Source organism: Plasmodium inui, assembly GCF_000524495.1.
Source record: "Plasmodium inui San Antonio 1 unplaced genomic scaffold supercont1.19, whole genome shotgun sequence".
Taxonomy (NCBI): domain Eukaryota; phylum Apicomplexa; class Aconoidasida; order Haemosporida; family Plasmodiidae; genus Plasmodium; species Plasmodium inui.
Genome location: NW_008481853.1, coordinates 344,529 through 365,814, shown reverse-complemented (window position 1 = coordinate 365,814; position 21,286 = coordinate 344,529). Strand labels below are relative to the sequence as shown.

Here is a 21,286-nt window from a genome sequence, read left to right as displayed (position 1 = left end):
TGCACAGCACGCATAGAGCTCGTTCGCCGTTGTGTGCACACCTTTGTTTCCTCCCACTTGTGGGTTTTAACCCCCCTTTTTGAGTTCAACTTCCTGTAAAATTGCTGAAAAAATAACACGAAATGGACTTTTTGAAGCTTGCCAAACAGGGCAGTGCACTGTCTCGAGAATATAAGTCCCTCATAAGGTTATAAAAAGGGGAGAGCATCTCGAAGCCGCTCCTCCATTTTCGTCACTCCTGCTGACTTTTACACATGTTGGCACATGTACTTATTTGCTTGTTCCTCATTCACGATAGGGATAAGGAGAAAAACGCCGGGATAGAGCGCCTCGCCGCTATCACGATACAGAAGTGCTACAGGGGCTATTTGACCAGGCGGACTTACCTTGTTTATAAGTAGCCACGCACGGGAAGCAGAAAAGAATGTATCACTTCGTGTGTGTATATATATGTTCTTAATGCTCTGCGGGGAGTGGTATCCCTCTTCTTCTTTTTTCCCCCCCTGGTAGGTACTTTCTGAAGCGCGCGAAGGACGCCATAGATATTCTGGCGTGCAAATTTTTGCTCAGAAAACTGAAGAGGCAGAGGCTGGAGGAGCAAGCCGTATTGTACATGTCGGACAGTGCAACCAAGATACAGAAGGTGTAATGAGGAAAAACAGGCCTAAAAGGAGCGGCAAATTTGTAGTGTTGCAAATATCTGCGATCTGCTAGCCTAGACACAAGTGACTGCTTCCCCCATCCCCCTCTCCTTTTTTTTTTCCTCCGATAATGGCAGCTTCAGGGGGTATTGCTCCAGGAAATACATTCACGACTTCTTTAGGCGGAAGAGGGAAATAATCGAAATGGATGAACATGTAGAGGCTCCCAAAAGAAGAAAAAAAAAGAGAAACAGAACGAGGCAGAGGAGGAGGGAAAGGCGTATCTACGCACAACGCCACAAGAGCGGGCACTCCCCAAATGCATGCACATTTTTCATATTTACAGGTAAAGGCACAGAAAGGAATTATCCTTCAGGGGATTGAGGAAAAGAGAAAGAAACAGTTGGTAAGGAACCAAAGGAAGGAGTCTACTTCTTAATTGAGAGGAACCAACATTGATGCGACTCGGTCTGCCCGTGTGCCAACCTCTTTACGAAAAAATAAAAAAAACATCTTCTTCCTTCCTACAGCTACACGATAACAAAGTGAAGGACACGAAGATACATAACGCTGCGAAAAATCTGCATCATCTCGTGTCAACCAAGGCACAGAGGGGGGTCTATAATTACAGGATCGAAAATATCATACGCAAGCAGGTTGTTTATTCATCAAAGGGGGAATGGGAAAATGAAAAAATGACAAATGAGAAAGGAGAAAATGAGAAATGAGCAATGAGAAATGCGAAAATTAGAAACACCATCGCTTCGATCAAAACGATCCAAGCACCAAAATGGCGAAACGGGGAGCTTCCTCCCGCGACATATGCAACTCTGTCCTCCCACGTAACAGAATAAAACATCGCCATTTTTTTCCACCTTCTTTCCCCCTTTTCAGCAAGAAAAAATCAAAAACAGCAGCGAAAAGAAAAAAAAATCTACTAAACAAAAAGAAGTAGCAATTATTACATAATAACAGAAAAACGACAAAAAAAGAGACTCGTCTGGTATGGTATGATATGGTCTCGTCTCAGGGGTGAGTGTCCTATGTAAGCTTCAGCGTTGCCTGGCATTGAAAAATCGAGAGGGGGGTAGATATAAGTGTATACATCATTTTTGTATGAACACATACAAGTATGTACCTCTCGTGACCATCATTTGTGTTGAGAAATTGTGCCGGGAACGAATCAGGTTGATTGAAAAAAAGGAAGACGTGTGCTGGGGGAGGGCCCTCTCTAAGCTGGCATAGCGCTTAATCATAATTAAAAAATAGAATACACCTGCTCAAGTGCAAATCGTTAGCACGACCAGGTGTGTAGTTTGTCCCCCTCGTTCGTCTTTTTTTTTTTTTCTTTTTTGGCCCATTTTGATCAATTGTCATCTTTTCGCCTTACCTTTGTCAAAAAAATGTTACTTCCGATTTCCTCGTATTCCTCTTTCGATATCCATAGGCCCTCCTGGGCGTCCCTTATCTCGGGTTGTGAGAAAATGCGCGCTCCGCACCAGGCCATAATGGCTCTGTTTTCGTGCGCGTGGACCTGTATCGGAAAAAAAAAGGGAGGAAGCAGCGTCAAATGAGGAGTAATTCATAAGGAAATTCCCACAAAGACACACACCATTTGGACACAGGAAAGCATGTTACTCTACAATGTCCCTTCGTGGTGAAGGCCGCCACGGGGTGAAAAAGAACGACAAGTATAATTCGAACGTCTGATCTACCTTCACAACCGATCTGGCACTCTCCGGAGCATTATTCTTCACTTCCCTCTCCAGTCGTTCCACTAAGTTTGGGAAAAGAGAAGATCCCCCGGAAAGAACGATATAGCTAGTCAGCGTTTTCCTATTTTCAATGGGACACAATAAAAGGGACTTCCACACAATGTCGACGATGCTGAGGCTATCCCTGTGGCAGATAAGTGGATTGAACAGAGCCTCAGGAACGTAAAAACGTTCATGTGATAATTCAATGGAGCTGTATCCATCCCGTAAAACATCTCCATCTGGAAGAGTATAAGTGACCGTTAAATCGTCCCTCTCTTGATCCTTTGGTGGATTTAAGGAGCAAAAACATAAAGTCTCTTTCATAGTCTTAATGTATTCAAAATTTTTTCTTGTGGTCATACTGTATCCAATGTCACAAATCAATTTTTGCAAAAACATGCTGAGTTCTTCTCCACCAAAATCAGATCGTATGATGGAATTCTTTTCTATGTATCCATCAAACACGGGAATGCACTGGGTAACTCCATCGCCTATGTCTAAGACCAGACCAGTTGTTAACCCCGTGGCATACATCGACATTAACCCCGACACGGAAATGTTAATATTTTGGAAATCAAAATCCTCAAAAAAAATTTCTCCCATTTTTATCCTATGGGAGGTTGAACATAAGGGTGGCTCTGTGAGCAGTATGTTTTCAACAGTCCTGTTTTGGTCGACACATTTGATGGCATATTCCCAGGCTATTTGGACCAGGTCCCAATCCGATATGTGTCCATGGTCGATTGGGCGATAGAATGACAGTTGGGACTCGCGGAAGATGGCTTCATCGCCGACGTAGCTTTCTTTGATTTCGCTGTTTCGGTGGAGGCCCACTATTGTTGGGAACACTATGGTCGGCTCATCGCAGGTGTTCAATCCGGCTTTCATGTAACCTGCGGGGGGTTAAGAAGACGAAGGGGGGTAAGCAAATTAGGCAGCCTTTTTAGCATCACTTCACGGGTTCCCCTTTTTGGAAACCTATCTCCTGCACATTCCTCACCTGAACCGTTGTCAATCACAATTGTTTGCTTATCCATATATGCGCAATTTTGTGGAACTTTTTACGTGAAGTAACTCGAAAGTATGCGGTGTGGCGGTTTGCTCTTTCTTGGTGGCAACCGTGCGGAGAGGCATAATAAGGTGAGCTGGACGGAAAAGAACAGGTGAAGTACCTAAGCGGTTGGCGAAAAAAAAAAAAAAAAAAAACACAGTACTGTTGACACCCGTTTGTTAGAAAAGTGGCACTAACTGTTCACCACCTGATGCTCAACAAAGATGGGGTAAAAGTGGGAAAATATAAGATAAAGGTCAATATGAATACTTCCATTTAACATCAAAAGGGGGGGAGACAAATCAATCGAGCATTCGTGTTCCATGCGGGGAATAAAAACCTTTTTAAATATGAACAAGTCAAGTAAAGAAAAAAAAAAACAAATAATAATAATAATTATGAATAAATCTTTTTACCACTGTAACATATGTTCACACACACGAGAAAAAAAAAAAATAAAATAAATAAATTGTCATATACGACAGGGAAGGAAGAATAAAAATGTCACCTCTACCGCATGCGTCATGTGGAGGGTTATTTTAAAGTTGTGTTTCACAAGTAGACCAATTTGCCATATCCTCAAATAGGGGAAGGGAAGGGAGAAGATATTCCCGCGTGTCGAAATGGGAAGGGAAACAATTCAAGCAATAGATAACATGCCCGTTAGGCTGAAAAGCGTGGTGCACGAAATGTGAGTGATCCAATTAACACAATGAGGAGGATGCATTTAATAGGGGAGAAATGAAAAAAAAAGAAAAAAAAAACACTCTTTATGTACTCCCATGCATGCTACGTTTAGCATACTGCGACATTTTCTCGTGCGGTCACAGGAGAAACCACGCATGTACGTGAAGAGCAGCAGAGAGAGACCCTTTCGCCGCACCCCGAAGGCAAGCATAAATGTACCTTCCGACCATGTAGTGTAGAAATGTTTCCAAGTGGCCTACAGGTGGGGTCCCCAATGCAGGGATGGGGCTGCACAGCATGGCCAAAGTGCTAATTTCACAGTCTACACGTTGGCCTGCATAAGAACTGCATCGCACGAGTGAATAAAAGCACATGTACGCAATAGTGTAAGCTTCCACTCGTGTGATTCTCTAATTGAGCGTGCCCAGTTTTTTTCTCGTCACGTACAATCCCCCTCCTGGCAACTCCCCTTCTCATATCATTTGCTCACACGTATGCCATTTCACAGGCAACTCGAATGACGGTCTTCCGAACCACCCACTGGACTGTAAACCATGTCACGAATAGGGAGATTCAATTTAGTGGTTTTGTCTGGCTCTGCGAAACCCAGCGCAAGCATTGGACAAACGTTGGGGCCCCTAGGTATGGCATGCACAGTGTGTATGTGGATGTGTTTATACGCGAGGGGAGGCAGTGAAGACAGGAGAGTCCTGTCCCTTTGGCATCATCATGCTGTCAAGGAGGTACCCCCATTTAACATGCCTGTCACATTTCCTATTTTACAAAATTTCAGGAATAAATATGATGACTTTTTTTAAAGAGTTTAACGAGAGGACGAAAAACATTTCGAAGAATGTGCCGATTCAAGTGACTCTGGAACCACTGAATGACAGGTTTGAAGAAAATGGCTAGTTGCCGGCAAAGATCTTGGCAGCAAGGCGCGTGTTAAGCTACGTAGTGATGTTGGAGCGCGCGGGTTGGAAGTACCTACCATGAGGCGCACACGTTAAGAAGCTTCTCCAGAACGGACTTACTCCGTTCAGAGAGTTCACGCCTCGACGAAATGTATCCAGCGGGTGCTACACGGATGCTGCGCGTAAATTGCTCGAATGCTGCCCCCGATTATACACATACGCATACTTGCCATCCCGTAGGACGTACCGATTTTACCTGAGAACCCCAACGGTCGTCTGGTTTATCCGACGATGCGCCAGAGTTCCTATGTTCAGTCCCACGGCGAAGCACCACACTGTCGGATCGATTACGCTAGCGGAGGTATGCCACTTGTCCTGTGCTTCGTTAGGGAGAGGTGGTTCCGCTTAGCAGGCTGTGCATCGTTCAGTCGATCTCCCCAAAGTAGCGCCTATGTGGTGGGGCTTCTTATCCATTTCGTCATGTTGGAGTTTATTCGGCGTCATATGTGTTGTAAGAGATGGTTCCTTAGTGGGACTCTCCTTTATTTTTTTTTTTTTTTTTCACCACAATTGAGAACAGGTTTTCCACATTGCCAAGTGCAAGCGGATGGACCCCCCATTGATAAATATGACCCTCAAAAGTATCTGCAAGTATATTATCGGTAGGGCTAGACAAAAAGAGGGGCAGATTCAAAATGCGTGTTGCGTGAAATGCCCCCATTTTTATGTACCCACGAATGGTGTCGCCAGAATTTAAAAATAAAAAAACATTCATGGGCATTGCTCGGAGGATTCATTCGTTCATTCCTTTTTTTCTCCCACCCTTTTGCAATATTTTCAAGGCACGTGCAACAGCATGGGCATAAAGGTGCGCAGAGAACTGGACGACGAAGGGAAGAAGAAGTACTTCGTAGATGTTAACCAACTGGACAGTATAAAAAAGGAAATAAGGACACGGAACAAGCATCAGAAGAGGTCCAAAAAGTGACCGAATTGTGTGGAGAGCTTGGCCAGGAAAAAGAGACGCACTTCCGTGTGAGAAGCTTTTACGAGGTTGCTAACCTGTGGTGGATAATGGACAGATGAGGGAGGGTACTATCCCCCCCTAGGCTTACATACTACCTGCACACATGTGTCGTTGTAGCATCTTAACAAGGAAGAGCCCGTTTTATACAAATAAGGTAGCGGTAAAGTTGCGGCGTGCAGATAAAACAATCACAGTTGAAGAACAGGACGATGTTATGTATTTCTTTCCAGAGCTGGGCCATTCTCCGTGCAACAAAACAAAAAAAAAAAAAAGTGAACGAGAAGAAATCAGCACATAGGAGATATCTATGAGTAAGCACAGTATGTCACGAAGGGTTCGATAAGGCCGCTCCACCGCTGCCACACCACCGCTACCCCTAGCGGAGAAGCGAGGCGTCGAGGCCAATTTTGGCGAAGGCGTTGGAACTCTTCTTCTTGTCGTGTATGTACTTGACGGTCTGCAAGAATTCGTGCTTAAAGCTCTCGTCGCAGCTCTCTCTGGAGTATTCCTCCTGGCAGATATGGAGCAGGTAATGCACGCTGTCCTCCGTGACTTCGATATTTTCTGCCTCGTAGTAGTAGACATACTTTTGCAACAAAAAAAGGAAGAGAACTACATTATCGTTATTTGACTGTACGGCGATCTCTGCGTTCTTTATGCACTTCTGGAGACACTCTAACACCTTGGCACTATTTCTGTACTTTGTGTTTTCCCAATAAATATGAGAGCATGCCAAGATGGCCAGACATTGGTCCTTTTTTTTGAGCAACTTATTTGCATGCTGAGTTAACTTGAGTGCAATATTTTCGTAGTTTTCATTTTGGAGGAGAGTAATATGGGAACACAGAATGCCTGTGATCCAGATGATGCAGCTGTACTGTTGTGAGGAGATGTTTATATCCTCCTCGTAGATAATCAGTGGCTGTGTTATGAATTCGTAACAGATGGCTTCTAAATTTTCAAAGGATAAGAATTCATGTGCTTGGACGAAGCGATGGTAGTTATTTACCACTACGGCACTGTGCAGGAAAAGCTTCAGCGCTAGCATCGGAATTTGACTACTTACGCTGAGGAGGTTTGTGTGAATAAATTTTAAAATGTTTTTTACGTACAAGTTGTATTGCTTTAGTTTTTGCTCCAAGTAGGGGTCGTCCGCGTGGTTCCCTGGGAAGCCGTCCATGCGGGTGGTGCCGTCACCGCGGCTGCTACGTAGCAGGTGGAGGTCATCATGGGTGTGCATATCATAGGTATGGTCATCATAGGTATGTTTATTGGGGGCGTCCTCATCAAGGGCATGCTCATCGGGGGGTTCCTTCTTCTCGAAGGGGAGATCCTGCTGCGACTGACTCTTTGTGCCCGAGTTGGAGGAAAAATTCGTGATGGTCGTGACTAACTCCAGCATGGTAAACACAATGGTAGGCAGGAGATGTACCAAGTAGGGGCCATTCTCTATGTGCTTATAAAACAGCATGCAGATGTTATACCGCCCGTCAATATCGTCCGTATTCGTGATGATGTGAAAAAATTTGCACATTTTTTTGGTCGTATAGGTGATGGTGCTGTTTTGTGGGTTGAACAGGTGCGCGTGAGGCGACTCTCTCTGGTGGGCCTCTCTCTGGGGTGCATCATCTGCGGGGTCCGCTTTCCTCGTCACCTCTTCGTTAAAAATGGGGGAAATGTAATTGAGAATTTCCTCCACGTCATTGTAAACGATGGCCTTATTCTTGCACTCAATAATCGCGTCAATGACGTCCAGGCTGAGCTTCTTTTTATGTTTCTGAGATGTTATGCTGGTCAGCAGCGCTTGCATATTCTTCCCCTTCAGCGCACTCAGCCCCAAGTAGTTAAAGGGAAGAACAATGATATTAATTATCTGTTCGCAGAGAACGTCATTGTTGAGGTTCACATTGGATGCGATGGTGTATGGAAGATCAAACAGTTTGCTGAATGTAATCGCATCGTCGTATATACGTATGCATAGAAAAATGAACTCATAAATAACTTGCAGCATTTTAACTACGTTCTCCACCGATTCATCGTCTTCACCGTTTGGCTGTTTTTTCTCTTCATTACTGTACCGGCGGTGGGTACCCCTGGGATCTTTTCCATAGCTGGCCGCTTTGTTGCTGCTTCCCTGGTGCGTCGCGCCCCCATAATAGGGGGCTTCGTTCATCGTCCTCTTCTCTTCCCCGGGGTGGCTTCTCCCATCTGCACGTTTATCTGCATACTTATCTGCACTTCTGTCTCCACTTCTATCCGCACTTTTGACAATTTTGCAGTTGGGCACGAGGTCGTTCGCGTTGATCTGGTGGGTCCCCATCGTAGGGGAGCTGCTTGCCGCGTTGGCGATGTTCACGGTGACCACATTGGCTGACGCCGCCGTCGTGGCGCAAGTCGGGGAGCCTCTCTTCTTCTGTTCCTCCCCCTTGTAGTAGTCCACAGCTGTGTCCCCCCTGGCGGGAAATTTGTGACCCTCCTGTTGGAACCCCAAACTGTACGTGCCTTTCCCTCCCTCATATGAATCTAATGTCCGATTGACGTACAGAACAAGGTGTTCATAAAAGAGAGAAAAAATGTCCACCTCTGCTGGTACTTCATACTTATTAGACTCGATAAAAGATCGGAGCCTTTTCAATAACGTAATGAGGATGCCCTTAAAATCAAGTGAGCTATTTATTTTCAAAATAGCATTTAGGAGAATATCCAGAGTGTATATATGACATTCGTCACTAAAGACTTGGACGATGGATTCAAAGACGTACTGCTGAATCAGCGAGTCGTTGATGGTGGAAAGATTGTGTAGCAATTTGGGGAGACACTTATCAATATAGTACTGTCTTGTCATTCCTTCCAACTGGGACATACGAACCAGATTCGATCCCACTAGCATTTTTACATCCATTTTTTCTCTTAACACTTTGTTTCGATTATTATGCAGAACTTGTTCCTCTTGTCCCGGTGACAATTTGGTTACCACCTTGTCACTCATCCTGCTCCACAGTTTGATACTTTCATAAAAATTGGTGAGAAGAAATTCAAAGGCATCATCTATGTTTCCTCCACCTGCTTCTTCGTACTCACTTCCTGTGTCGGGTATTCTATCCTTGCACATCTGAATTAGGAAGTAGCGTAAGAATAACCCCCTCAGTGGATGCTGAATACCCTTACACAATTCCGTCATGTCTTTTAAGATATACTTTGCCTTAATGTCTTTGTTCTTTATGTAGTTTCTTCCCACAATGATTAGTAGGTAAAGTCTGGGGATGATATTTCCCGCATGTTGGACACTCTCGTATATATCGATAAACCTCTTTTTATGTTTTTTTTTGTCATTTATAAATGTGTCCAAATGCTGCAGTTCGTTGAATATCAGCATGTATAGCTCGTAGTAGTACTTGGGCGACAGCTGCGACGTCCTCAATTCGCATAGCATGTTTGACGCGTGCTTCAGCGTGTCCCGGAGGGATCCATTTTCCTGCGTGGGGGAGGGAGCGGTGAAGTGGTAAAGCGGCGTTTGTACAGATAATACGAATTTATTCTGAGACGACGTGCATAGACTGCCCTAAACTCGGGATGTTCGGGCATCTTTCCTCTTTCCCACGGAGCCCTACCAGTGCCTGCTTCATGTAAAAGCTCTGCTCCTTGACGATGAAGATACATTCGTCCAAAAATTTTTTCTGATCTAGGGTGGTGTTCGCTAGGTCCCTGTAATTCTGCATGGTGATCGTTCTGCGTTTGATGCGCGGCCGAGGGGAAAAACGCTCAATCCCTTGGCGTGGCAAAACGTTATATCCGCGCGAAAGCTAAACGGTGATGATCGTATGGTTGTATATGCTCCCCCGGCAGTGACTCATCAGGTGAACGTATGAACACGTGGGGGGCATTTACACGAGCGGGGGAGGTAGCGGCCGGCGCATGAGCATTTGCAAGTGTGTGTGCGTGCAGGGGGGGCCTTTCGCATGGGTATATACATATATGTATATACGTATATACATACCTACAAACATATGTACCCTCTTCCCCCTCGCTTAGTGCTGTTTCATGTTAAGCTGTAACTACGCATGCGGGGGGTACTTTTTTTTTTTTTTTTTTTTTTTACAATATGGCGCGAGGCCCCGTTGCCTTACTGATGCAGCGGCGAATGGGGGGTTGACGAGCGAAATTGCTCAACGAGGTGCATATCGTATGGCAAAATAACACCGGAAGAGAAGCTCTAACTGGACTGTTTATCATACATCGCAGTTACAAAACAGACGCAAAAAAAAGAAGTTCCTTCTCGGGGAGGACTCCAATCAAGAGAAGGCAAATTCACTTCCCCAGGGGGCAAAAAGGAAAGCACACCTTAACGTTGTCACAAAAAGGAGCACTCGTATAAAACCAGAATGGGGGAGGCCACAACACGCTGGTGAGCACACATGGGGAATAGGAAAGTCACGTTAGAATATGACTGAGCGATCCACCCACATTTGAATGCCGTGGGGAGTTGTCCGTTCCTGGTCGCCACGACGTTCGCAAAGAATAACAGAGGGCCTATGATAGCGACGCGCGCAGGGTTTAAGCGCGTGAAGTGCTGATTTGGCTAAGTCGGCGTGCGGATGGGCTCACCTCGCTGGGAACTTTGCAAGGGGCGACTTGCACAGCGTGAAGTTGTTAGAGGGAATGAAAAAAGAGGAAAAACAAAGCTGAGAAATGACATACAAATTGGCGCATGAATGGGCATACAAATCGTCGCACTGTGACGTCGCGGGGGATTCCCCGAATGAGCATCAGAGCAAAACGATCCGCGTCGCCGTGTGTATATACCCGCAACTGTTGCGACTCGCTTTCTCACATGACGATGTACGCAGAGGCTAGGCTAACCGAGTGGACGGAAATCGCCACTTCGGAGCCGCCGGGGGTCATCTCGGTAGGGCTGCATTCACGCGGAGGCACTTCTTGGTTCGTACTTTGGCATTCATCGCGTGGGCGATATGTTCTAACAGTTCGAGGCGGTATTTTTGCGAATCGCCATTTAAATGAAATTTCCTTTGCAATTCTGCGAATTGAAACCATCCTGGAAAGGCCCCATGCGTTTATGTAAAAGTAGTTTAACACTATGTAGCACCTTTAGTGCTTCTTTCTAAAACTGGTATGTATAGCATTTCGTTGTGCAGTGTTTTTTTTTTTTTTTTTTTTTTTTTTTTCGGCGTGTCGCTCCCCGCTGCGGCGGTAAGCAGTTGGGGCATTGCCCCGTGGTACAAAGTGGACTTGCAAAAAGCTGTTGGCACAGATTGGTGGCCTCGTCACAGGGATACATTAAACGTCATTCCGTTTCTTAATATATCCATTCTTTGCATGATTGAAAATTAAAAATAAAGAGAACAATTGTCAATTGGTCAGACAGGCCCATAAGAGGCAACATACCGGTCGTTACGCAGCATGGGTTTTTACGACTGTGCATAGGTAATGCCACCCGTTAAACGTCATATGTGATTTCCCCTTGCAGAAGATAAAATAACCCTCATCCCCTGCTAAATGATTATTTTCTTTATCCAATGTGGAGGAGAGCAACTGTTGTGGCTCTTGACGAATGACCCGATCAGATGCGTGATTTCCACGGGCAGGTCTTGCTAAAAATGCGAAACATTTTTTCTGTTCCTGTCCTTTATGACATTGCCATATGGAGAGAAAGGGCATTTAACTACCACCAATCAGTGGCACCATTTGTTCATGCAGTTCTGTTCGACAGCTTTGGGGGGTACGTGTGAATAGGAGGATGTCGTTTTTCCCCCGTGTGTAGGTCGGCAGTTGGGACATCGCTCGACAGGGAATTAATGGATCCACCATGGATGCAGTTGGAATGCGTAATGGGGCTTTGCCTTTACAGGTGATGCGGTTGAATTTTGCTATTTTGCCGCATTGGCACATTTGTCTTACTTCGTTTTTACTTTTACCTTTACTTTTTCCTGTCCCTTTCCTTTGCCTCTCCTTTTACATATTTTTATTTTCACTTTGGGTTATTTGGTTTATGGAAAAGATATTACATAGGTATGAACAACTTGAAAAAAGGAAAAAAATGGGAAAAAGAAGGATAAAAAAAAAGGGAGAATTGTATAAAAGGGGAAATAATAAAATGGCTGCTCAAATGGCGAGAGGGGAATAATCGCCGCTTCGAATTATAACTATGCTGGTATATGATGAATTAAAAAAAAGAAAGGCAAAGGGAGTGAACTGACCGTCTGTCCCTTTAACTGTAGGGAGGTATGCACAGTAGTATAATATATAATTACGCGCGAGAAGATTAACGTGTCGCATTTAAAAAAATGTGACATCCAGGAGGGGAATAGGCGTAAGTAAATTATACACCTGTGCCTGGATGTGTCTACGTCTGTACGTGGGTTACGGTCGGTGGCAAAACACTTCTACGTAATGCAACAAGCAATCGTCGGTGATAAATAAAGAAAACTACGAACAATGTGAGCCATATATACCGCGTAAAACACACAAACAATATAAACGGCGCAAACGGTGCAAACCCGTAAGCCTTAGATTATCAATTCGACAACTGCGAAAATGACCCCGAACGGGTGGCCAACTGGGAGAGTCACTTCTGTGCTGTCTAACATTTTTAAAAGAAAAAAAATGATTTGATCTGATTTGATTTTATTTTATTTGATTTTTTTTTTTTTTTTTTCTTTTCTACATCACCGCGGCTACACATACGCTTCTACCAGTGCGCACCGCGAACAAACATAACATCGCACAAAAGGGCCCTGGCGCAGAGGTGGATACCCCCGTATGTGTACATAAATGCACACATGGCATACACGTTATACACGCCATACAGTGCGTCCCCTCCTCTGCAGCGAATTAAATTAACTCTAGTGCAGGCAGACGGCGTAACAGGGAGAACATGCTTTAAGATTAACCAGTGAACAGGTTAATTAAAGAATAAAAAAAACGCATAGGTGGCTACTGCTGTTGGTGGTGAAGGTGGTGCATATAAAAATACAGACGCAGATGCTGGGGCAGATTCAGACGCAGATGGAGAAGCAATTATTACGTGTGTCAGTCATTTGGCATTAAAAAAAATGAACATGCATACAATAATGAGAAGTCATTAAATTAGTAACTGCTGGGGGGAGGAACAGTCACTGCATGAATAGGTTATGTTAAAAACGGGGGTAAATAGATCCTCTCTCCCGTGGGTTGCATATAGGCAGATAAGGTCATATAATGGGTGCTTGTGTGTATGTGTGTGTGGACGAATTGGCGGATCTCTCCTCCCTTCTTTTGCTTGTCGTTCGAAATGAATTTGAATTATGCAGCACACCACACGTGTGAGCTGTGCCATTAGAACGCTCGTACATGCGATAACACATGTAAGGGACCTTTTGTTCACTTGGCGCAGATGGAGGGGAGGGAAAACAACTTTGTTGGTAAGATTCTCCACACGATTCTTGAATGATATAGGGGCATATACATATATATATACATACACATGGCGCCCTTCTGATACATATTAGCACCTCACTTGTCGCTCTCGTCACCATCATCCAAGCACTCGTAACGGTTCTTCTTAATCGAAACGTTATTCGATTTAACCGTGGTGACGATGGCCTTCTTTGGGATGGCCTGTATATCTGGCTTGGTCTCGGTTTTCTCTTTCTCACTAGCCTTGCTAACATTCTTGCTATTGCTGTAGTAGGTCGCTGGTCCTCCCTTCGATGGATACTTATAATAATGACCTGACTTATAGTTGTTCTGGTAATTATAGTTATTCATTTTGCCATGGGAAGGGTGATGAGGTTTGTAGTTTTTATGTCTCATGGAGTTGTAGCTATTTGAATAACACTTGTTGTCGATTTTGTCGTATTCGACGTAGTTGCTGTTTCGGTCGTAGTTATCTTTGTAGCTTATGCGGTCATGAGAATTTCGGTAGCTTCCCCTGTCGTAACCATCCTTGTAGCTTCCCCTGTCGTAGCCATCCTTGTAGCTTCCCCTGTCGTAGCCGTCCTTGTAGCTGCCTCTGTCGTAACCATCCTTGTAGCTGCTTCTATCGTATCCATCTTTGTAGTTTCCCTTTTCGTACCTATCCTTGTAGTTTCCCTTCTCGTACCCATCCTTGTAGCTTCCCCTGTCGTAACTGTCCTTGTAGCTGCTTCTATCATAACCATCCTTATAGCTGCTTCTATCGTACGAGTCGCCGTGCCTCCTCTTGTCGTCCGATGCGTAGCTCTTAGTGTCGTACCCTTTTTTATCGGGCGCGCCGTACTTGCCGTCTCGCTTTCTCTCATAGTGGTTGCCTCGACTGCTATACTTGTCATATTTCCGGCTTTGATCTTTGTTGTCATTGGAGTCTTCCTCCTTTTCTTCCTCCTTTTTATCATCTTCCCGTTTTTCTTCGCTACCGCTGATGCTGTCTTTTTGGTCTTCCTTCCGGTCTTCCTTTCGATGATCGTCTCGGTGGACTTCTCGGTCTTCCTTCCGGTCTTCTTTTCGGCGGTCATCTCGACGATCATCTCGACGATCATCTCGACGGTCGTCCCGTCGGTCGTCTCGGCGGTCGTCTCGCCTTTCATATCTGCGTCCGTATCTGTCCCTCCTCATGTCATCCCTCCTGCTATCTTCCCTCCTCCTGCCGCTTCCATCCCTGCGGCGACTGCTGCTGCGATTGCTGCTGCGACTGACCCTGTTCGAGGGGGAGCGACTTCTCCTGGAGCCGTCGTGCGACGGTTTGTCATTTTTGAGGCTGTTCTCCTTCTGCTCCACCAGCAAGTGGGTTCTCGCTTCCCAAATATTTTCCCCCTTCTTCAAATTGGGCTTGATCAAAATATCGATTTTCTGTCCCTTGCTGTTTCCTGTTGTTCCCCCTTGGCCATTCTGTGCATTCTCGTCATTAGGGTTATTTCCGCTCTTCTTTTCGCCTTCTTCGACCGGTTTCTTCTTAACTCTCTTTTTCGTCTTGGTGTGTAGAAGAGTAGACTTCAAATTGGTCGTGGTGATATCTTTGCAATTTTCGGAGCTATCCGATTCGTATGTGTAGCTATCATTGCTTCTGCCGGAGTCGTCGTAATTGTTGTTCCCTAGTTTCTTATCGTCATTGTATTTATCTTCCATTCCGCTTTTATCAAATCCCTTTCCATGGCCACCGCTCCCGCTGTTGTTGTTGTTGCCGCCGGTACCGGTGCCTGCGTTGTGGTCATCCCCCGCTCCGTCATTGTTTGGGTCGTCCTTTCCACTCTTATCTTTCATCTCCTCTGAGTCATCGTCATCATCGTTTTTCTTCTCCGTCGCGATAACCTTCACCGTTTTCACAGCGGTGATCTTTTTTGCCTTATTTGAGTTATTGGCATTTTTCACATACTTCAACGAGCTGTCGTACAAATTTTCAATGTTGTAACTGTAGGAGTTGTCTTCCCCTGCTGTGTTGTAGCTATCGGTTCCTCCGGTGGTGGTTCCCCTAGCTCGGCTGTTAGTGGAAGTAGCCCCTGTGTTCGCTCGTTGGGATGAAGTGACATTTCCATAGGAGCTGTTATTCCTGTTGATATTTCTGTTGGGGCCTCGATTTAGATTCTCAAATGGCTCCTCACCTTTCTTAAAATTGGAATCATTAATCTTTTTATAGTTCATCATGCTGTCCTTGCCTCCATCATTGTCCGAGTTCATTTTGGACGCACCAGTGGATCCGCCAGGTTTGTTTGTCCTGAAGTTGAGTCCCAGTGAATCGTTGTTACGAAAAAGGGAGCTGTTTCCGCTGTTGTGTTTGTGGCCTCCTCCTCCGACATCGCCACTGTTGTTCCCGAAATGGTTGGTATTTCCTCCATCCTCCCGCTTCAGATTCTTCATAATGATATTTTTGATATTCGCCTTGTCGTCTTTCTTGATGATGTTTAGTTCCTTCTTCGTGCTGGAAAATGGCGAGTCGTTGCTTTTCTTCTCCATTTTTAAGTTCCCGCTTCGGATGTTGGCAAACATGTCCTCCGAGTCGTGCCCAGACTGATTATTACCTCCCCCAAAGGGATTATTTCCTGCCCCATGCTCATCTGCGTTTGTCGCTCCGAACATTCTATTTTCGAGGGCGTTATGATGATCATGCATTCCTCTCAGGTTCAATCCCTTCTTGTTGTCATCCGCGTTGATGCTCTTCACATTGGTGCTGAATGGGCTGGAGTTTACGGTATTATTCATGTCGGCATTTTTGTAATTTTTGTTGCTCTTATTTATCCTTTTTATGTTCCCTGTGGAGTTGTTGGAATCCTGGCCGAGGTTGTTCGCATTGGGGCTGTGCGGCCTGTTCAGGTCGCTATTTCCTATGGCCTTTCCCCCGCTCTGGTTATTATCAAAGCTGTTTAAATTTTTCTTCATGCCACTGTTGGGGTTGTTACAGGGGTTATTCTTATTCATCATGAAAATCTTCTTCGTGTTGGAGAGCTTGCCCCCCGAAGTGCCACCGCTATTGTTATTGCTACTGTTAATGTTATTGCTACCGCTATTGTTATTGTTATTGTTGCTGCTCTGTAAGTTGCTATTAAAGTTAAAATTTCTGCCTCCGTTCATATTCTTTTTGTAGTTAAAGACGTTCTTATTTCCGGCGCTGCTACTGTTCGGATCGTTCATACTGTTCCCATCATTTTCATTGTTCATTCCGATGGCTCTCTTCTGCTGCGCGTCGTCATCGTCCTGTCCTTCCAGTTTCTTATCCCTCTCTTCCCCAACATTATTCGTAGTAGCATTTGATTCTTTCTCCTTGGTAATGTTATCGCCTAGAATTTTGTCCGGATTGGTATCAACCGGTTTGGCCTCTCCAAAGATATTTGGGTTGATAACATACGTCTTCTGATCCAGGGGTACGGAGCGTTTCTTCAGGACGAGCTTTTTCCTCTGTTCTGGTACGGTGGACGTATTGGCATTGCCTTCACTGTTCATGTTCATATTTTTTCCCCCCTGATTGTTGTTGCCGCTGTTGGGGTAGTTCATACTTTTAAAGGCAAACGGACCACTAGTATTCATTTTGTCATTTAGCATGTTGGCATTATTATTGTTGCTTCCTTGGTTCATGTGCATGCCACTTCCAGCAGCGCTATTACTATTGCTCATATAATTTAACTTCATGTGTGTGTAGTTATTAAAAGGTGTCGTATTCATCGGGTTCCCCTTCATGTCCATGTTCAGACTCTTGTTGCTGTCATTGTAGTACATATTATTATTCATTCCGAAGGGGCTATTGCCGCTACTGAGGTTGCCACTACCTAGGTTGCTATTCCCTCCCGCGTTGTAATTGCTCATTAAGTTACTCATATTGTTATTTCCCTGTCGCAAGTTGGCAAAGCTGTTGTTGTTCCTTCCGATAACTTTTTTAAATTTATTTTGCTTCTGATTGGTGTTGAAATTTTTCATTTTATCCTTATTTATTATGACCGATATTGCTCCCTGCTCGAAAGTGTTATTTCCCGAGTAAATCATCCTTCCATTTAACTCCAGCGACCGGTTCATGTCCTCCGCACTGTCAAACTCTACATACGCTGCTGCTGTTTTTCCCTTTTTATTTAAAATGTTCACCCTCCTGATGCGGTAACCCTCGAATAACTTGTACACTTCTTCCTTCGTTATCTCCAGGTGCAGGTTTCGGATATACACTTCGTAGCCTGTTGAGAAGTTGTTCATTTCTACGGGAGGGGAAAGCGTCAGAGAAACGCGGAGGTATGAGATAGCCAATTCAGGTCAAAAAAAAAAAAAAAAAATACGCACAGGTCAGGAAAAATAAAAAATATGCACAACTTGGGCAGAAAAGCATTCTCGAAATTTTCCAAATTCGTAGATATGGATTCCCCCCAGATGGTGACCAACACATCCTCAACCGGCAATTAGGTATACCCAAAAACGGCAGCGCCATGTGGGTGTCACAAGGGGGCAAAGGTAGTGGCGAAAAACGAGAAAATCACTTTCATGGAAAAAAAATACACACACGAAATTATCCACAGTTGTAATGCAAAGTTACCATTTTTGTTTGACATGAAATAATTTTGCTTCATGCTACTATTCATATTCATGTCGTTAAAATTGGTATCCGTCCTTTTGTGCTTCATATCGTTGTCGTCGTTGTATGTGTCAACTGCAAAGGGGGGGGATAAAAAGAGGTATGAATAAAATGGGCTCCTCCACGTATATTTTATGTGAAATTTTTATGAAATTTCACGCGGGATTGCTGCGAATAGGGGTAAGACCCGACCAAGGCGGTGTCTACATACACGGGCGCAACATATGCACACCTTCACACGAGGGGTCGTTTCCCTGCTACAAAAATCGCGTTGTATGCAAGTTTTTCCTACCTAAGGGAGCATCGTAGTCCTCGCACATGTCCGCCCAGCGGTTGCTGCTTTTGTTCTCCTCATTTTCGGCCTTGCTTTCGTTTTCGTTGCCCTTTTCGTTTTCGCCACCTTCACCGTTTTTGCCACTTTCACCGTTTTTGCCACTTTCACTGTTTTCCCCCCCTTGACCGTTCCCGTTGCTGTTCTCATTGCTACCATTCTTGACGCACGTTTCATCGTTGGTGTTTCCCTCGTTCGACCCTTCGATCGCCTTTCCTTGGCATTCATTTTCTTTATTCGCCTCGATTCCCATTTTGCTTTCCTCCATAACTGTGCTCATTTAATCGTGTTTGTGTGCCAGTTCTGTTGGCCGTTCTGAGCTTGGCGACTACTTCGCTACTTCTCTACTCTGCTTCTCCGATGCTACGTTGGCTTATTCGCGTACGTGCTTTTTTTGACCCTTTGTAGGTATTCGCCTTGCGCTTAGCAGTTTTCCCTTCCGAGGGGTGGGCGGTGAAAATTCCCTTTGGAGACCTTTAAAGAGATAAACACTTGATAACTAAAATTTTATTCTGTGAAGAGCTTTGTATGTGTTTCTATTTATAAACTTGGCAAAAACGAATTGACAAGCTATGAGCGTGAGTTGGTGAGAAGTGCCCGTTTGTGGAAATTTTCCACACACATGAATGTCGTCAATGTACCCAATGCATATAAAAAAAAAAAAAAAAAATTTTCCTTTTTTTTTTCTTTTGCTTCTATATGGGTGTTGCTTTACGTGTTAATATTTTAATTAAAATTAAATAAGCCTTTTTTCTTTTTCGTCTTTTTTTGTCTTTAAAAATGGTCACTGAATTGGTCTAAAATGCGCGTAAATAATTTTTCTTCTGTTCCTGTTGGTATGTATTTTGACAACTGTCCACATATACACATAAATATATTTTAAAATGTACGCTTATCAAAAATGAGTTTCCAAGGGGTATACAAGTGCAGTGGCGATGTGCTTTCTTCGCTGAATGGTAGAAATACCAAAGAATCGCGGTATGTGCTATGATAATGTGCAAATGCTTCGGGCGCGTAAGTTTCCCTCGCGTTGGATTTACGCCTGAGAGTATATCCTTTACATACACGTTTGGTGATGTGTATGTGGTGTGTACGTCTGGGCCCTTTGGAAATTTTTTTAATTGGGGCTCTAAAGTTATGGGTTTCTCTTTGACGTTAATTCGGTCAGCGCTAATTATGCTTTTAATTTTTTTTTAAAATTGGCGTTAATTTTGTTGTCTCCTTTATTTTTCCTTTTCTTTTTTTCCCTTTGGTTCCGGCGAAGCTGCTTCGTGCGTGCAGCAAACTTTGACTCTTCAGGAGTGGCTCGGAAAGTGGGCGCCGACAGGTGGATGATCCCGAGTGACAATTGGTCACGCACAGATCGGCACGAGCAAAATGGTCGCAAACAAAGTTTCACGAACAGAATAAGGCACGAATGGCGCTTCAAAATTCAAAATCGAAAATATCTCCTGAGCTGATTTATCGTAAAGATTGACGAGTCTTTCTTGCTATATCATCCATTTTTTTGAGAAGCGCTTTTGTTTATATTTTTGTTCAGGCAAAGTGTTCCAATATTTGAAGCGGGAGGCGAGCTTTCGTCGTACCTATGTAAATGTCGCATGGAGTAAAACTGTCAGGGTCGTAAACTTGTCAAGTTGCTCACCTGGTTGGTTTTCTTAAACGCTCGCAACTATATAATTGCACAAAAAGGGGGGATAGAGAAGCGACGTGATGGAAAATAAAACGAGACGAAAAATACACACGGTGCGCATCCAATTGGCACATGCAAAATTGTACACAAATTTGCAATTTCTGATTTGAAAGCTGCAAAAAATGGGCGCAATTATCTGCCTCTTTTTTTTTTTCTTATCGTCTTATTTGCCTCTGCATAATTGCTTGTTTCATAACACTGTTTGTGTGTTACGCGGGTGTATGCGCGATGGCGTGTGATAAAAAAAAAAATGTGGTGTAACTATGCTCACATGTACGTTTTTTTTTCCCACGTCAAACTGGTATATAGGTATGAACGCGTGACGGTGGCGATGTTTTGCAAAATATGTATGCGTCGTATGCCATTGGCTTAAAGGAGGACGTGTTGCATGAAGCACAAGGCAGTTGCGGCACGGCAGGGATGCAGGCGACTGCTGCTCTGTGTTGTGGTACGAGCACGCATGTACGTACGCGAGCGTTTGGCTCGTTTCACAATCTCGCCGTTGACTCCGCTCCAGTTAAACGGGGAAAGCTGCATTGAAGTGATGCTCCCGGAAACGTAGGCAAGTGGAGGTACGAAAAAGCACGCATGAAAATATCGCCACGTGGATGAAGTCACAGAAGTGTACACATAAACGTGCAATCGTACAAATGTAGCCATACGAGTGTGCCGCTACGAACGTGGCGATGTAAATGAGGCAAAACAAACGCAAGCATGCAAGTGTAGTCATGCGAATACGTATGTTATATGTATGCTTCATATATGAATACATATAATTTTTTTTTCTTCTTCTTCCTTTGCTGTATGCATTTGTTTTGTACTCCTTTGCATTTTTTTCTTCTTTTTTTGGCCTTGGCGACTCTCTGTGGGCACGTGTTCTTATCGTACTTTTTCTGTTGGCATGAAATGGGAACAAAGAAACAGCTCGCACGTAAGCGGAGTGATCACATAAACACGTACAAGCGTGCGATGCGCATCTGTATGGATCTCTGCCGTGTAGGTACTTGCATATATACATATGTATAGCTACGCGCGAAAATAAAACGTGGTTTATTTTCTCCTCGTAAGCGCTACATATATGTATGGAAATGGAAAGATACCTGTATCATCAGATGAAAATTAAAAAGCGATTAAAAAAAAAGATTATCCTTCGTTTTAATTATATA

At 44.2% G+C, this 21,286-nt stretch overlaps 5 protein-coding genes across 5 annotated transcripts; 2 read left to right on the top strand and 3 right to left on the bottom strand.

Moving 5' to 3' along the window:
- Positions 1-122: 122 nt before the first annotated feature.
- On the top strand, positions 123-1,369 carry C922_04072 (hypothetical protein; the record flags this gene model as incomplete). The annotated part of the gene is made up of 6 exons (XM_008819657.1): positions 123-187; positions 299-397; positions 511-645; positions 779-857; positions 988-1,047; positions 1,172-1,369. The coding sequence occupies 6 exons, from the start codon at positions 123-125 to the stop codon at positions 1,367-1,369; spliced, it is 636 nt and encodes a 211-aa protein (XP_008817879.1).
- A 638-nt stretch (positions 1,370-2,007) lies between these two features.
- On the bottom strand, positions 2,008-3,435 carry C922_04071 (hypothetical protein; the record flags this gene model as incomplete). The annotated part of the gene is made up of 3 exons (XM_008819656.1): positions 2,008-2,175; positions 2,357-3,291; positions 3,399-3,435. 3 exons carry the CDS (start codon positions 3,433-3,435, stop codon positions 2,008-2,010), a joined length of 1,140 nt encoding a protein of 379 aa, XP_008817878.1.
- Positions 3,436-4,865: 1,430 nt separating this feature from the next.
- C922_04070 (50S ribosomal protein L11) lies at positions 4,866-6,038 on the top strand (the record flags this gene model as incomplete). Its single annotated transcript, XM_008819655.1, has 4 exons — positions 4,866-5,029; positions 5,291-5,411; positions 5,631-5,712; positions 5,893-6,038. 4 exons carry the CDS (start codon positions 4,866-4,868, stop codon positions 6,036-6,038), a joined length of 513 nt encoding a protein of 170 aa, XP_008817877.1.
- Positions 6,039-6,453: 415 nt separating this feature from the next.
- Positions 6,454-9,796, bottom strand: C922_04069 (hypothetical protein; the record flags this gene model as incomplete). The annotated part of the gene is made up of 2 exons (XM_008819654.1): positions 6,454-9,552; positions 9,689-9,796. The coding sequence occupies 2 exons, from the start codon at positions 9,794-9,796 to the stop codon at positions 6,454-6,456; spliced, it is 3,207 nt and encodes a 1,068-aa protein (XP_008817876.1).
- A 3,790-nt stretch (positions 9,797-13,586) lies between these two features.
- On the bottom strand, positions 13,587-18,680 carry C922_04068 (hypothetical protein; the record flags this gene model as incomplete). The annotated part of the gene is made up of 3 exons (XM_008819653.1): positions 13,587-17,725; positions 18,058-18,171; positions 18,389-18,680. 3 exons carry the CDS (start codon positions 18,678-18,680, stop codon positions 13,587-13,589), a joined length of 4,545 nt encoding a protein of 1,514 aa, XP_008817875.1.
- Between the last annotated feature and the right edge of the window lie 2,606 nt (positions 18,681-21,286).